This window comes from Halictus rubicundus, chromosome 15, assembly GCF_050948215.1.
Source record: "Halictus rubicundus isolate RS-2024b chromosome 15, iyHalRubi1_principal, whole genome shotgun sequence".
Taxonomy (NCBI): Eukaryota; Metazoa; Arthropoda; class Insecta; order Hymenoptera; family Halictidae; genus Halictus; species Halictus rubicundus.
In genome coordinates, this window is record NC_135163.1 from 5,070,559 (window position 1) to 5,089,100 (window position 18,542).

General features: G+C 41.7%; 1 protein-coding gene across 1 annotated transcript in view; it reads left to right on the plus strand.

The window, feature by feature from the left end:
• The first annotated feature begins 345 nt into the window (after positions 1-345).
• Side (motor axon guidance molcule sidestep) overlaps positions 346-18,542 on the plus strand; it is a 31,588-nt gene continuing 13,391 nt past the window's right edge. The window contains exons 1-2 of the mRNA XM_076800566.1: positions 346-513; positions 15,470-15,602. Of these exons, the coding sequence (XP_076656681.1) occupies positions 408-513; positions 15,470-15,602 (239 nt within the window). The 5' untranslated portion in view covers positions 346-407. The remainder of the gene's footprint in view (positions 514-15,469; positions 15,603-18,542) is intronic.

The following is an 18,542-nucleotide window of genomic DNA, read 5'->3' on the forward strand; positions in this document are numbered from 1 at the left end:
GTTTCGGCTCGCCGTTTGACTAATAACGAGCATGTGTGCTGTCCCGCCGGAGAAAAAGTCGGGAGGAAGTTTATAGAAAACGGAGGAGACGTCCTCGTCGAACGTGTTTCAGAACCGAGAGGACCGGCTCCCCATTACCCGGTTCCCGATGATCGGGGATCGTTGAACGATTTTTCAAGGAGATCGAGAATGGTTCGTTCGTCGGTCGATTGCGTCGAAGTGATCGCGAGCTCGAGGGACCGCGAATTAAAATATTGTGGGATCCATTGAGCGATTCGGCGGATTTTTCGGTGATCCTGGAAGATCCTGGAACGGTTCCTGCGAGGTCCTGCACGGTCCTGGATGCAGCCTATTGGCCGAGTTTCGCGCGTCACCTCGAACACCTGATTCTCGCCTGCTGTTCCGAGATGCGGTGCACGTCGGGACACGTGTTTCTGACAAGTTTGCTGATACTACTTCGAGCGCGCCGAGCAAACGCGGCTACCGAGGACTCGCCTGAATTCCAGAACAAAGGTAAGTCGATTACCGTAACGATTTTATGCTCGTACGGAGGATTCGGATCGACCGTGTTCCTGAACGCGACGCGATCTCTCACCCCTGTTCCGAAACTCGCGGAAACTGAACGTTTACTGGCCGTTCTGTTGCTTGTTAATCCAGTTGTTTCTTTTTTCTTCTGGAATTCTTTCGGGGGAAAGTTGGACGAGACAGAGAGGAGAGGGGAATAATTAGATATGCTCGATTCGTTTCTTAATCCAGACATTCCCGGAATTGATATAAATGGAGAAATCGAACGGCATGTATAGAAATATTGCGAACCTCGCGGAGCTTTTGTCTTTCTTCACGTTTTTCAAGGCAAATCCTGTATCTTCGAATATTGTGGATACCTTTTAACGAAAAAATTACGAAAGTTTCTTTGGAAAGTACCGGTTCATCGTAAACAGATTTGTTGCGAGTGGTTTATGAGTTTTCTCGAGAAAAATGTGTGAAGGAATTTCTGAATGTAAACAAGCGATCTATAAGTAGAAAAAAGGGCTTCTGGAAGAACAACTGTACCTTCGAAAGTTATTGATATTTTTCAATGGAAAAATTACGGCAGATTCCAGACAATGTGATCGATCGTAGAAAAAAAATTCATACCGAAAAGTTTACAAGTTACTGAATGAAAAATCCGGAAAGATCGCATGTTTTCACAGAAAAGGTATAGGACAATTAGTGTGTCAGAATATGAAATAAATACGATTGTAACATTAATTGGAATTTCTGGGAAATTCGTGGTCGTCGCACACGGGCGACGGCTGTTAGGCGAAAGCTCCGGCCGCCTATCCGCACAGCTGTTTATTTTTACGCGTAACATCATCATCATAAAGAAAAGTAAAGACCGATTAGCTGTAACCTTTACTTTGTTGTTTTCCGGAGAGATAGATGCGATATCGATGCCAGGAGCATTCACAGTCTACCGATTACGTATCGATTAAAGTGCAAATTAATGTGCATTTCACACTCGACGTGATATGATAATGATAATTTATTCTCTATTCTCCCGCGCACTAACAGCGCGGCAGGCGTGAATGATAATATTTAGGGATTAATATTCCGAAAAGTAGTGTGAATTAGAAGCACTTAAAAATGCAAATATATTAACTCCCGGTTTATCGAAATTATTAAAGAGAAATAAGAAAATTCGTCTTCCACTTCTGTCGAGCAGTACAATTAAATTATTGAAGGTAACATTGACACTAAAACAATCTTTCAGCTCTGAATTATTTACTTCAATAGGGTAAGGGACTCATTTACTGTGGGGGTACCAATTACTGTGCCTATGTTATACTTATTTTACTCGTTACACTTATTTTTGAAGCATTAGGAATATTAAAGAAGTATATATGAACCCTTTGCACTCGGCGCTATTTTCATTCTAAAACTAAATTTTTCTTCCGTCTTAGAATATTTTCATTTTATTCATACGAAACTGATCCGATTTCCACATATAATATTTACATGTTTAGTGATCTATTAAATACAAATTTTGTAATGTAACAAATATTTTATAATATTTTTTGTAATTTCGTTGAAATAATGCCACAACAATTTCTAGTGGTGCTTCAGAGTCACCATTCGAGTGCTAAGGGTTAACTGATTTCATTATGCTTTAAAAATAAGTGTACAATAAATGTAGGCACAGTAATTGGTACACCCCACGGTACTTGGATCCCTTAGCCTATTACAAATGGATAACAATAGTTCTCAATGATGTATTTAAATGCATAAAATCCTGCTAATAAGAATTATAAATTCCGATTGCACCGAGCGTCTCTAAAACCAACGGGAAAAATTCGAAGCACGAGTTTCTTATTTTCGTTTTACCAAAGACGCCTGGTCAGCCTAATTTCCTCGGCCCGCGTTGACCCATTGCGAGAAAGGCGAAGCGGCGATCTAGTCGGAAGCTTATTTCGACGCGAACGGGCACAGTGACCTCGGCCCGATTTAAATGAGTTCGAAGTTAGGTTGCCGTGGCCTATCGAACAACGACCGGAAGTATTCAAATAGACCCTCGGGCACACCCGACGTGCATCGTCCGACAAAAGTTTTCGGACCTAGGCGAAAACGATTCACGAACACCTGAGATCGTCACCTGTTCGAGGACATTTACCGGTTCCAACAATTTTCCCCGGGACAAGAAATACAGCACGGGCTCGTCTTCTCGGTCAGGGTTTAGGTTGTCGGTTAGGCTCCGGTTTGGGTTCGCGATTAATATTCGACGTGGGGGAGAGGCTCGATCGGTGGTCGATCGTTCGCCGATCCCGTTCGAAAGAGAACGACGGAAATAGATTGCGATCGCGCGGCGTCGTTAGTATACACGTTGCTCCAATTTGCCAGGATTAGGTGCGCTCGCGGGCCGAGATAATTGCGTTATCAATCTTCGACGCCTCGTTTGCCTCGCGACTGACGCGCGTCAAAGACCGACGACGACCCAAGTATGCGAACGTATAGTTCACGGACGAGTACCGCGAACGGGACCCCCCCCCCACAAATTCGCCTAAAACGAGAGAAAGAGACGGATCTACCGGAGACTTTTAGGTATTACGCGGAAGACTCTCTTCCATCTTGGGATCGACGCGGTTCGATTAGGCCTCTGAAAATCCTCGGAAAAATTGCCTCTGTTTGCGTCGAGTGTACTCGAAATATCGAGTAGTAGAGTATAGTCGAAGTTCGCCTGATCCGCAAACGTTAACAATTCTGATGTTATTTTTTTCAGTGTAAGAAACACGAATTTCGTCCAGTTAATTATGGCATTCGAACCACCGTGCAACGATTACCGGTTTAGCCGCCTTCCGCAACCATGCTTTGGCCGCCGACCAAAACTATCGGCCCTGTTTACACGGATTTAAAAATGAGTTCGATCTGCGAGCGACCGCGAGTTAAGAACTGTAATTTGTTGACTCTTGCTGCTCGGTTTATGCTGCTACCGGGGTTTGTTGCTTTAACAGATTCGCAGATGATGCGGAAGACTGCGAGCGACCGTTCGACCGTGGACCTTTGTGAAAATTGCTGTTTTTTTTTTTAAGATTATTTTGTAACTGGTTACCGAATTTTGTTACTTCTACCACCTTGCAGCCGATAGACTGCGAATCTTCATGGAAAATAGAAATTATTTCGATTGCAAGAGAGAGAAGATAAATAAAACTGTTTTTTAATCCTAATCATTTTAATAGGCTTAGATTCCTTCTGTCGTTTTACTGTTACAAATTGAACCTAGGGTGAAGGAACCAATTACTGCGGGGGTACCAATTACTGTGCCTATATTAATTCCACTTATTCTTAAATCATAATGAATATTAAGAAAAGAGGTATATAACAGATTAACTGATTTTAATAAAAAAAATTTAATATCTCTGTTTCAATATTCACTATGGTTTAAAAGTAATTGGGTCCCACCCACTTTTGTCATAAATGCATAAAATCCGTAGTCTGCTGGAATAGTCGAAGCGTGAAAAATTATATTTTGAATCTTTGTGCAAACTGCTGTTTATCAAAAGTATCTTGTATAACTAGACTCTGTAATTTTGGTACAAAATAAAAATATCCTAAGTCCTAATTTTCCGGAACAGAACTTTTTCTTTCGTGCCATTATTTTCGACGGTTTTCTGCATTTTATCAGTTCATTTCGATCATAAATGCATAAATCAATGGTCCATTGATGACGGTTTAAATGAGAGAAAATTCTTCTTCCAATAAGAAGAAGATTTTTCCAGCGAGAAGTTTCAATCCCGACATGAAGTTTTCAAAGTAGACTTCTCGCGATTTAAATGAAATAATAAATGCATGAAGATCCACAGTCAGACCCTGAGTGGTCGGAGGGGAGGATGAAGGTATTATTCGTTGAATTAAAGATGAAACGAAAAGTTACGTCGAAAGTATTAGGTTATCCCGTAAGTCGCGCGTCGTTTTTTGACGTTCTAGACGTATAAATTTCTTACCTTTCAAGCTTGCAATTACTTTCAATCATTTATGTATTTACCAGCGTCTCGAAGCTTCGCGTTTTCTATTAAGAAACTGCAGTTTCATTTAGTGCTTTCCATCTTTCAATGTTTGCCGAACGACTTGGCTCATCGAAAACTCTGTTCCGAAAATCAGAAAACCATTTTTTTTCACTTCTTTTTTACAGTCGAAACCCTATGTATGAACACAATCAAGTTTTAAATGTATCGTCCTTTTCAAATTCATCACAGCATTCGACGCTAAAAATGAATTTTTTAACGCTGCGACCGTTTTGAAATGGAAAATATCGCTTTGAATCTTCCGGATATAAATTTTAAACTAACTAGAGAATTCTAAACATTAGAAGACATATATACAATGTTGACTTTGCATTGTATATAATTGATTGAAGTTGCATATTGAAGATATGCAATATTGCTCTATAATAACGACGAGCTCAATTTGATTTAAAATTCTATTAATTTTATTTAATTAAATATATGTTAATATATACAACTGATGTATATTTTATATTTATAATAATGACAAGGCTACATCTTATTCAAACCTCATACCATTTCTATCCTAACATGTGCTTCAATAACGAGATTCATTCAAAAAATTCCGACAAAAACATTTTTATAATTTTTATAATTTCAGTAATTTCAGTAATTGTGAAAGTCAAAATTAGGAACCAGTCATTCTGACTTCAAGGGTATCAATACATGATTTTCATTCCGTTCAAATAATTAGCGAAAAATATTTTACATCTAGCTTCCGTGTCTTGCAATCGCTGCAGAAAATTTTTATTTCGCACAAAGACACCCGGAGTGTTGCAATGATCTAGCGGGAGGTTCAATTAGGTTTGCGAAATTCACCGGAGACTGGTTTAGTCGCGGACACGCTGGTCGGCTTCGCAGGCGAAAGAATTCGCGCGCGCGACTTATTTTTGGCCTTGTAAAAAGGCGCCGCGCTTCATTTTGATCCCGTTCTCCCATCAGTCACTGCTCTCGTTCCCCGCGGCGCGGCCAATTTCCGAAATATATGAAAACGGGGCCGAAGCGCGAGGGTGGCTGCGCTCGCGATGCATCTCTCCGCGCAGCCGGATCCCAGCGGCCCGCTTCGAAGGATTTAGTGACACTACTTGATGCAACCGACCATAAACTACGTCCGAACGAAGCTTTCACTGCTGAAACATTGCTGAATAATCGCCCTGTGCTCGTTCGACCAATTCTTTCTCAATCCTGTACATTTAACCACTTGCAAATGACATCTGAAATGATTTGTTCGGTGCCTCGCTTGAATTCGTATACCGACATCGTCATTTGTACACGAGGTTATTTAATTTTCAAGGTAGACACATAATCGGGTTATCGAAAACGGTTATAGCGAAGCCTCTTTTAATACTCAGCATTGTTCGGACGATCGGTGTGTCAGATTGTCTTATTTTTATGTTGTTAATAAAATGTGGTATTAGCTGTAGCTATCCTTGGTAGCTGTTTCTGTTTTCTTTCTAATTTATTTTTAACTTACACAAAATTATAATAATCTAGGCTCGTGCCTGCGGATTTTCTAAAATATTGCAAGATCTTGGAACTATTGTTATATTTTATACGGTTCAATTTTTACGTTGCTCCGGAGTTCGGTGCGATCGAGTTGGAGAATATTTATTTTAATGTATTTCCGGACACATTGAAAAATTCCACCTCTGCAACTACACTCGCACCAGCGACGCGCGATCGGCACGATAAAAGACGAAACGCGGCGCTGGTAGATTTAATCTAAAATCGCTGGAATACCGGGGAACACTAATATTAATTTAACAAGTATTACTAACGGACAGGTATGAATAACGAAAGCGCAGAAGATGATTTTCGGGCGAACGTTGTGGAAATTATTGCATCGGGGCAAGATCGCCGCGAAAGTTCTCGTGCGAGAAGGAATGCGCCGAGGCTCTCTTCGGGGGCTTTTAAGCGAGAGGATTCAAGAAAGAGCGAGCGAGAGAGAGAGAGGACTTCGAGGAGGAATTCGAAGAGGCTCTCTCCGGCGCGGCCCGAATTCCGGCTTCCGTCGAAAATATAAATATGTTTGCTGTCGTCGTCGGTGCGCATAGATCCGCGGACGATTCCTTTATTCCCGCGAAAATATTTAGAGTGGGAAACGTAAATACGGGGGCGGGCCTCCGGTTGACGATCCATCATCGCGCCTGTAGGTATCGCCGCTGGAATCCTTACATGTTTGTTTAACGGCGAACGTCGGCTTAAACGCTCTCGCGAAAGCAACACTTTCCGCGAAACGAAAGCACATAAAGCGCGCGCCGCTCTTCCTCGACCCCCTTAATTGGTCCGCCGCTTTACGGCCGCGTTTCAACGTCCTCCGGATAACCATACTCGAACCATCTTTTTAAAACGTTCCCATTCCCTTTTCCTGACGAAAACCTAATACAGTCATTTCTCTACATATGTCATAATGCATACCCCGAAGCTCTTGACCCCTCGGTAAACATAACACGACTAGGAGAACGCCTTCTAGACTATACATGACGCTGAAGAGAAGACCCGTGTCGTTGACATGTATCGAGAATTCACTGTATTTCTCCTGCGGAGATTCTTAAGAACGTTGCCACCTCGCCAGGAGCCGAAATCACGAAAAGCTTGCGGCACCGGTATCGTTCGGTGGATCGAGGGGGTTGTGTATCGCGATGAATTCGATAAAGCCGCATATTACTCGAACGATGAATGGGGTTTTGAAATTGGATGCACGCGCGGCAAGTTTCCGTCCCGGCTCAAAGAATCCGGCGAACTACAAAGGAGTGTAGTGGATGTACGGGGGAACGAGACCCGGTACGAAACTATTCGGGACGCCGCAAACAGCCGGCCCCATGAAGCGAACGAACTTTCAACACAGCGAAAACGGACGAGCCGCGGGGGTTCACCAGGCCGCAGAACGCGCCGATGGAATTACCATACAAAGTGATCAGCCGGGAGACGTTCGTCTCTCGAACAACCCCTACAGGCGGAGACAAGGCGAGGGATCACAGCGATCATCTTTAATCTCGCGCATAATTCCCGCTACGGATCCATCCCGGGATCGACCGACCGGCTATCTAAATAATTACCGTTGCTGGGTATCGCGTGATCTAGCTCCCCCGATTTCAAAACGACTTCGTACTTCGTCGAAACGTAATTTCTCTTCGTTCGAATTGTCTGTTATCAAGGGGTGGTATTCTCTGGTTTCCGGACTCGTTTATGCACGAGTATTTCCGAATTTTTTTCTCGAAAATTATTGAACCTTTTGCATTGGGATTTGGCAGACATATTTACTGGTATTTGAAGTATACGTGTGATTTTTTCGAATAAAAATAATGAAAATTGCGGGAGTTGTATATTCTTTTATCGAGTTTGTCTTAAGGGAGCATCCCGGATTTGAATGCCATTTTGTTACCAAGATTTAGGAATTTTTTTCAGAAAAAATATTGAACCTTTTGCATTGAAATTTGGCAGACATATTTACTGGTATTTGAAGTGTATGAGTGGTTTTTTTCGAGTAAAAATAATGAAAATTGCAGGAGTTGTATATTCTTTTATCGAGTTTGTCTTAAGGGAGCATCCCGGATTTGAATGCCATTTTGTTACCAAGATTTAGGAATTTTTTTCAGAAAAAATATTGAACCTTTTGCATTGAGATTTGGCACACATGTTTGTTGGTATTCGAAGCACATGTTTAATTTTTTTCAAGTCAAAATAATAAAACTTGCGTCCGTTATGTATTTGTTTATGTTTGGAAACACGTGGGTTGACGGATGCCATGATTCCAGTCTTTCTACTGATCCGAAAGAAATGAAGTTGTTTATTAATCAGTATGGATATAATTGAGATAAGCTTCATGTAATCCTTCGGCAGAATCAAGCATTTTTTGAAAATATATTTAGCCGAGTAATGATATCAGTCGACGAACAGGCTATCTAAGTAATTACAGCTCATGGCATCGCGTGATCTTATTGTTCTCTCGACTTTCAAATGACTTTGTACTTTCGCCTTTCGTGCCTCGTCGGAACGTAATTGGACTTAATTTGAATTTGCTGTTATTGAGCACAGATCTGACATTGTTCTGAGGAAAGCTCCGTCCGATCTTTCGTCAAAGTCAAGTGCCATTCGAATGAATTAATTTGCACAGCTAATAAAACAAAGTGTGATATAAAATGAGACAATTTTCCAACATAGTCCAAACGATTCTTCACGAGGACGACGAACGAATTTATCCTCCTAATAGAATAAACTAAAGAACGATATAAAATGAAACGACTTTACAAAAAAGTTCTCAGTACTTTTGTAGTTCAATCAATTCATAGCGACAGAATAAATTAAACGGCCCCGAGCATCGTCGATATTATAACAATAAAACAAGCGCAAAACCTGTCCGATAGAACGATGGAAAAAGAAAATTGTTTGATGCCTCCATCGGTCAAAAGTGGTATTGTGCTCGAAATTTGACAACTCTACACTCTCCGCTAAATTAAAGATAATTAAACCCGGCCGGGGGCAATTTATTTCGAGAGCGTTCCAACAAATTTGTACGTTGTTGGGGCATTTATTCTTGTGTCACAATAGCACGGTAGTACCGCAAACAAAAGCAAGAAGACCGAGCGCAATAATTACTGGCCCCGGATATTCCAGCGGGCGCGGATGAAATTTATTGATCACTTTAGGCGACTCGCCGCGCATACATTGCCGTGCCGGGGGGAGGGGGGGGGGTTCGTAACGCTTCCGTTCGACGCGATAAAACATAAAACCGAACGGAATAATTTCGGGCCGGTATAACGACGATACGTCAACATCCGAAAAGTTTTCTCGGCTCTCCCTCTCTTTCTCTCCCCCTCTCGTTCTCGTAAAACTAGGGTCGTTTAACGGCGCCAGGCGCCGATGATCGTCGAGCGATGGAAACGCCAAAGAAACGGGAACAACCGTCCCAGTCGAAACGCGTAGGTGGTGACAGTTGGAATTTTATTGGAAACCCGAACTTCTTCTGGATAGGAGAGCAACAGGTGTTGGCGGCGCGGCCCGCTGGAATTACGCTAGAACCGAATTGACTGAAGCCACGGTCGACCCGGGGTAGATTAGAGCGAGATACAGGACTGTCTCGATAGTTGTCGCACGCCCGGACCGTGTCGCGACTGCTAACGAGGGCTGGCAATTACGTTGTTCCTGATCCCGTCGCTCCCCGGCGAAATCGTTTCATTTTATATTGTACTTTGTTCGATTTCATTCGCTGCACGAATTAGTTCGCGCACCACTCAAAATAAACCATTTGAACAATCTTAGCAAATCGTTTAATTTTATATTTTGTATTGCAAGTATAAGCGAAAACTATGTTCAGAATCTTCTGATAGTACTAGGAAACAAAGTGGAATAAACACAAGGATGTCTAGTAAATCGAGTACTGATTTTAAAAATTACTATAATAGTATAAATTTGTTTTTGAATTTAAAATTTGTTATTGGCTTTATCAGTCTATAAATGTACAGGAAATGATGGGAAACAATTTCAAGATTAGAATCAGATACTGGCCTGCCTCGATAGTTGTCGCCCGCCGGGACCGTGTCGCGACTATTAACGAGAGCTGACAATTAGGATGTTCTTGATCCGGTCGCTCCCCACCAAAATAGTAGAATATTGTTCCGTTTTATTTTGTTAGCCGTACATATGAATGTTTACTACTCACAATAAGTCGTATGCATAAAAATAAATGAGTGCTTGTAAATAATAAGTAAATATTGTCCAAGTCAATTGCGAGAAATCGAAGTGCTTTTAATAGTCTTGAGAGGTTGTAAATAATATAGCAATCACCTCAAATCCTCCTAATCCTCCAGTATTGCCACAGTTTTGTATCGCCACAATATTTTCTATAGGATGTTTAGGAAACAATTGTTTGACATAATATTTCCAGTAGGATCTATTAAAAGTAATTGTTTGGAAGAATATTTCCAATAGGGGGTATTAGAAATAATTGCTTGGAATAATTTTTTCTGTAGAAACAGTTGTTCGAAGCAATACTTTTTTGGCACACTATTCACAAGGAATGAATAATTCAGGAACAAATGATATTTCATGCTCTCCCGGCAGCTAATGCGTTAATTGATCCCGGACATTTTGTGCACAGGGCAAAGCAGTATAACGACAAAACAAATGAGACTGGAATCGAATAAACCCCCGTTCTGCACATATTGCGTTCCAAAACGTCGCAAAGCGCCTTGCACGTTCGAATGCATATTCATGAGGCTAACTCAGGAATAATATCGACAAACGAGACAAAAATTACGCTGTATTACCTTCTACCTAGCATCATCTCCATTATGCAACAAAACAAGCAGAAAGACATCGACGACACAGTTCCATAAAAACGCGCGGACACGATCCCTCCTCCCGCTCATTTCATACGACGATGGTTAATTAGGCGGAGGATTTTATGCATTTCACCTGCGAGAGGCATGCAAATCTGTAAAAACATTGTATAAATGAACGAGTATTGTTACGACTTACTGAACGAACACATTCGTGCCGGTCATTATAAAAGCGAACTAAATCGTGACCTCTTTGTTCGAATTGTTTTTGCATCTGATTCGACAAGAAAATATTTTAACACGATCATACAGAATACGTTGTCAATAAGACTGCATGTAAGTGAACTAATTTATAGATTAAACAAACTCGCATCACGGCACGATATTCAGATAACAAATAGACAGCAGATTTTATGACAAGAAAACTTAAAGTAATTTAAAGTAGTGAAGACAAGAAAAATTAAAGTAATTTAAAGTAGTGAAGACAAGAAAAATTAAAGTGATTTAAAGTATTGAAGACATTAGAAGAATTTAAAAATATTATTATATCATTTTCAAAGTATCAAACGTACAAAGACAGTAGAACGTATTAAACAATATACAGAGAATACATAATTTACCACTCAATAATACAAAATAAGCGAACAGATTAATTTTCTTCTAATTTTCACGTAACCGTCAGCGTATTTATGTTTCGGTTTGCGCGATCGACGAGTCGGCAATTTTGGCGACCATAAACGAAGCCGCGCGTCACATGCGGCAGACAAAGCTCGCACAATGCGGAATTAATTCGCGGATTTTTATCGGCGCCAATCTATTTCAGGGCGCCGATCGCGTCTCGCGCGCTGTCGCGCAATTTCCTGCCCTTTGTTCCGCTCGTCGCGACGAACATGTTCGCGCCTCGCCTAACCGGAGGCGTCACGGTGTTACTATGGACCGGATCTATGGCATTCCTCCGATAGTTTCCGCTCCCGGGCGCAGCTACACCGAGTTCTTAACCCAGGCCCATTGCCCGGTAAAATAGTACACGGTACGAACACTATCGAACGGAAAACAAAATTCTGCAAATTCAAACATCAAAAAATTTAAATTCTTAGCATTATTAAGTTACGATTATTGAGATTGTAATTACGCATCCGTGACAGATTATTTAGCAAATTTATTTCTTTGGGTATATATTATTTTTAAAATATTGCCACTAATTTGGTTCGATAAATCTTCTTTTCTATTATTTAGAAAATGGCCAATCATTTGGATAGACACGTTCTTGTTATTTTTCGAAAATAATGTAAAATATACACTCTTTTAGTGAACCTAGCGTCGAATCGATGTCGAAGGTCTCCACGGAAGGACGAAACAGTGAAAGTAAGGAGCCCCGCGAAACAAGCCAGGGGCGGCGTTGTTGAGGGGGGCTGGGGGTTCCTTGGTCGAGGTTTTTGATTTTCCATCCGGCACAGGTTTTTCGTGTTCCTCGGGGCGCAACGCGTCGCTGAAAGGCGAACGACCGAAACCAGTTTGTCTTCTCGACAGAGCGTTTCGTCGCTGCGTTACACGCTCGCGTGCTCCGATCTCCGGGGCCACCGATCTGCCCGCACACAAACGACCGCGTGCATCCCGTATATCCACGAACACACTGGTCCATTACGCAATCTCCCGTGCGTCGTGCGGTCGCTTCCTCTAAATTACTCGCGGCTAATTGACTTCCCGAGCGAAAGTCCGCGGCGCCAGCGAAAGGTTTATTACGATTTTTGAGGAAACGGCGCATCGCCGGGTGCGATACGGGGGCTGCGTAAGCCTAATTTTATCCCCTGTCCAAACAATCGTTCCTCCGGCAGGTCGAATCTTAGAATAGAATTCCGATAGAATCGGCAGATTCGAAGAAAGAATATGCAGGTTCAGTATAGCCGGCGTTATGTAAATAATGCCCGAGGGTAAGGCTTGTTATTTTTGTATCGCGCGCGGGTTGGGAAACCGCGCTTCCGCCGCGCGCACCGTCTATTTTCGTGGACCCTGTTCTGTCCCCCTTTTTCCCTTTTCCTCCCTTCCACGTCCCCCATTTTTTCTCCGGTTTTCTACGGTCCCCATTTACTTCCCCTTTCGTTCGCCGCGGCACCGAATACGCGCGGTCTTTCGCGAATCGAATCCGCGGCCATCCAAAAACACCCATTAAAGTAATTTACGAGTCACGGATATGACGAGCGGAATAACGTGGAAATACGACCGTGGCCGTGCTTCGTGCTTCGTGCTTCGTGCTTCGTGCTTCGTGCTTCGTGCCTCGTCACTCGATTCGTAAAAACGCAAACGAACTTCGTAACTAGACTGCGGACTTTTGCATCTATTCACCCTGGCGGCACACGTCATGCGGAGTCCCGGGGAAGGGCGGTCTCCACGAGCCCATTTTTACTCATTTCTCCTAAAAAAAATTGTCTCTTAAAACAAGTTTCGTGATATCTAAGCCTGCCATACTTTATACACAATTTACATTGCGTATAAAACGTAGGAAGATTAAAAAGATCGGAGGACGTCGATATGGAATTTTTGTTAAATTGTTGACACTAAACCTACCGAGTTTTAATGGTAACTGATGCGTTTGAATTTATTTATCATTTCCCACGGAAGCATCTTTATAATTTCAGTAATTGTAAAATAAAAAATCTGCAACTGGTAGGTTTAGGTGTCAAAGAAAAAGCGAAATTTGGAAATGGCTCCTTTTTCTCGCAATCGATGCATTTTTATTCTGCACAAGTGTAAAAAGCATAAATATCGCAGCGCATTGATTACGATGGTGATTGCTTCGCTCGTTCAATTTTGACCTATGAAAAAAGAGTTAGTGACGATTTGGGGCGGTAAGGAAATTAAAATAACCGAAGAGTATTTGCACGTGGGAATTCAGAGAAATGAATTACGGAGACAGGAGTGCGCATAAAGATTCACAAGTATATTCATTACGGAACGAAACTGTTTTAACGACCGTCGAGTTTGTTTCTGGTAAATTTTACCCAGCTGGGCAACGCTTTTTTCATATTTTTACGGCGTGAATTTTTTGCAAGTTGCGCACAGACGAAATTCGAGGATGAATCTTTTAGTGGTGCTAATTCCGGAGAGATGGTTGTCTGCATAATGAATTATACTAAAATACATTGGTACGTGCGCGCGCGCGCGCGCGGGCCAGATTCATTTGACGGGACGATAAAAAATTAACTAGCGTCACGATCGAGATTAAAGGATCGCGAAATCTTTGCCGAAAGTGTCAAATTATTTCAGTTCAGTCTGGGACACGAGGTCTCTCGAATATATTGTAAATAAATTTGTAATGTCTCGACAGCGAAATTAAGATTGTCTCTGTGAACATTTTCCTGTATTATTCATTAAATTCACGTGTCAATCATTTGTTTGGAAATAAAAGTTTTTTAATGAACTCCGTCCAGTTTCTCGAAACGGCCCACCGTGCGCCGTCTCCGAAATTAATTTCGCAAACGCACGATTAGGTCGCGCGATTTTTGCGCAGGTTCGACACCTGGCGCCTTCAGCGCGACGTCCAACGCCGCATGATTCGCGACTTTTCCGGGCGCATGATCCACGAGGTAAACTTAGCATCGGCTGCGGGAGGAAAATAGCCTCGATATGCCTAGTGCGTGGGAACCGGTGTTAACGCACACCGCGGTATGCCATTGATAAAAGTCGGCTATTCTGTCTTGGCAACGGCTCGCATATCCGGTCCGGTCGAATCCTCGAGAGGATCTATAGATCGTGGCGTACAGTGTTCCCTTCGTAACTATGAACACTTCGGATCTGCAGAGTCACAATTATAGAAGAGGTGGCTCGTGCGAGATCGGTCTTTTAAATTCGAAAATCAAAATCCCATGAAACTTTTACCATCGCATTCGTCTCGTTTTTCCGATTAAAATAACACCGGACACGGTATAATTACGATGATAATTACTCGTGTAACAATCGATTCAAGTTTTCGGACTTCTCTACCGTAAATGTGAAGCCCGAAGTAATTGTAATCGCAATTAGATCGTGTTGGATATTATTTTAATCCGAAAGAAAGGAGACGAATGCGACGGTAAAAGTTTCGTAAAAAAGATATAAAAAATGATAAAAATTTCAATCTTTTGCTTCGCTCGCATTAGCGCGAATCTCGCTGGCACGGTTACTGGTTCCAAGGGGGATTCCCTTAGGGGTAGGGATAAAATTGTAACAGTTACGGTAGAGATCTTTTTGACAGTTACGGGAAGGATACCGTACACGTACGTCTATCCGGCGTGAGCACCGTGGCAACGGCTATTCATTTGTCCAATTAACTGCGGGGAACTTTAATCGGAATGCGCGCAACGGCCGATCGTGTAACGAGCATAATAGCGAGCCAAGAGACGGTGCAATGGTGCAACGATGCGACGATGCAACTGTTCAGAGCCGCAGAGCTATAGTTACGGCTGCAAGGGAACCGCTTCATTAGCGGCACTTTCTCCTGTGTTCCGTGTCACCGTTAACGAGCCACCGAGCAGTCGAAAAGGGCTGACGCCCCCGCACTTAGAGCACCGTAGCCCTTAGGTTAACCGCAGCCGTTCGTTGAAAAATTGTTAGCACGCAACACCCCTTTTAAACGCGCGCCCATCATTCTCTTTGTGTGTGTGTGTGTTCCAGCACCGGTTAGGCTCGTGTGGGCTAGCGAGGGCGAGGACGTCGAATTACCCTGCGACATCACTCCACCCACGCCAAATGATTCTGTCAACATGGTGCTCTGGTTCAAGGATTCCGAAGGAATACCTCTGTACAGGTAATAACACCTTTTCACACTTGTACGTGTCATTTAGGGCCGATTAAGGGCCTTTTAGTTCGTAAGTAGTATAGGTCGCTTCTTGGCTGACTAGATCTTACTTCCATACATGTTTCAATGCATTTGTTAATGTTTTCCATGCCCTTGGAACTCTATTATTAATCCTACAATGTCAGGAGTTGGGTCTATTTTGACCCAGAATTATAAACATTCCATTCAAACACTAATTCCTTATCATCCTGTTCAGTACTAGACCATAGTAAGTCCAATATTAAATCCAGCATTTAGTCGGTATTAAGTCCTATGTTAAGTCCAATATTCAACTCAATATTGAGTTCAATATTGAATTTATAGCAAGTCCAATATTAAGTCCATGGCAAGTCCAATATTAAGTCCATAGCAAGTCGAATATTAAGTCCATAGCAAATGCAATATTAAGTCTAATATTAAATTTAATATCAAGTTCAATATTAAGCCCAATATTGAGTCCCATATGAAGTCCAATATTCAGCCCAAAGTTAAGTTCAATATTAAGTCTGTAGCAAGTCCAATATTAAATTCAATAGTAAGTCCCCGTATTGAGTGCATATTAAATCCAATACTACGCCCATATTAAGTGCAATATCAAGTCCAGTATTAAGTCCTATGTTGAGTCCAATACTCAACTCAATGTTAAGTTCAATATTAAGTCTACAGTAAGTCCACTATTAAATTTAATATTAAGTTCAACATTAAGTCCACAGTAAGTCCATATTAAGCCCAATATTAAGCCCAATATTAAGCCCAATATTAAATCCAATATTAAGTCCCATATGAAGTCCAATATTCAGCCCAACGAAATCGTTGAAATCGCCCGGTATTAATGTCGAAACTTGCCATTTCCAATATTTGGAAAGCACACAGTGTTCTAAACGAAAACACAGCAACCCAAAAATAGCAATGACCTCTCGGAACGTACTCTCGGCTTATTTACTAGCCTGCAAGAATAGCGGGATGATAGCGTACGCTGTGTACAACGGAGTACACTAGAACGAACTAATTAGTACTGGAACTTCATTCGTTATAGCGGTTGTTCGTTCTAGCGTGCACCGAAATACATGTATTACCTAGGCGTAATCCGTTCCAGTTCCACAATCCGGGCTCTAGTATTCTAGAGCAGTGCCAATTCGACGATATCAACCGGAAAGATCTAATAGAAAATGACAGATCCAAGCGGGAGAAACTCGTGTATACAACGCATTCCCTCGTTTCGGTCCCGCATTAAATATAAATCTAGGCGTGCTCTAGATCCTGAAACAAACTTGCCAAATCGAATTCGGCAATCGAAAAATAGTATTCGCTGTTCAGAAAGTTCGGACATTAATATTCTGAAAATTAGATGGAATCAATCTTCTTAAAAATTGCAATTGCTTCGGACAAGAAAAATTAAATAATTAAAGCCGGAGGTGTGGAATGAATCAACGGGGGTTCGGAAATTGAACGCGAAATGCTAATTAATAGAAACACTGGATCAACGTTGCCAATTACAGTAAAAATTCTACTGAAGTCACTGCCGACGTTCCCTACTTATGACACTCGAACACCTCATACCACTCAAGAACCGTCGTGTCGCGGTCACCACATTGTCGGGTATATCGGTGTGAGACCCGAAGACCACTACTAATCCAATTACAAAACTTCTTTATTTTTCATTATTTTTTTATGAAACTTTTACCAACATATTCGTGGCATTTTTCTGATTAAAATGATACCAAATATTATATAATTCCGATGTTATTTACTTGTGTAACAAGCGATGAAAGTTTCGAACGCAGAGGAGGACAGCGTATGGGAAAGAAAGAGACGCAGAGAGTCGCGGCCGCCGGCAGAGATCAAAGCTCGCGTGAGCGCAGGCCTTTAAATGAAAAATTTAACTCCTTTATTATTAATTATTTTTTTATGAGACTTTCACCAGGATGTTCGTGGCATTTTTGTAATGAAAATGAAACCAAATATGACATAATTCCGATAATATTTACCTGTATAATGAACGATGAAAGTTACTTTCCATAACAATTACATTGACGGAAAATTAGTGTAAATGTGATCCAAATTATATCGCGTTTGGTATCATTTTAACCAGAATAATGCCACAAATATATTGGTGAAATTCTCATAAAAAAATAATTAATAATAAAAAAGTTAAATTTTTCATTTAAAAGCCTGCGCTCACGCCAGTCTTTGATCTTTTCCGAACGCTTCGACTCTCTGCGTCTCTTTCTTTCCCATACGCTGTCCTCCTCTGCGTTCGAAACTTTTATCGCTTGTTACACAAGTAAATAACATCGGAATTATATCATATTTGGTATCATTTTAATCAGAAAAATGCCACGAATATGTTGGTAAAAGTTTCATAAAAATATAACGAAAAATAAAGAAGTTTTGTAATTGGATTAGTAGTGGTCTTCGGGTCTCACACCGATATACCCGACAATGTGGTGACCGCGACGGTTCTCGAGTTTCGCTGTCAGCACCTCCGTACAACATCGTATTTCAAACGCGACGCCGGCGAGTACCTCCGACGTTCCCTACAGAAGTCACTGAAAAAGAACCAAAAGAGTGACTTCAGTAGAATTTTTACTGTACCGAGTCAATCGAGGAAATATTTGATAGAGAACGAAACATCCAAGGAGAAAATTAATCAATGTATAGAACGCAAATTTACAAATACCTATCCTAGTCCCCGCTGTCCAATCTGGCGATTACAATTGCAACGTTCAATCGAAGACTCAATTCGATCTCTGACGAACCCGAAAACTTTCGCAGCACTCCCATAAGCCGGGGGATGAAAACGTCGCAGGTGTGTCTTCTCCGATATCTCGCAATTATTCCGCGCGCAGATCTTCCTGTTTCGCACCGATTCCGAAAGAAGAATGTTCCGGGGACTTCGGGATATCTCGG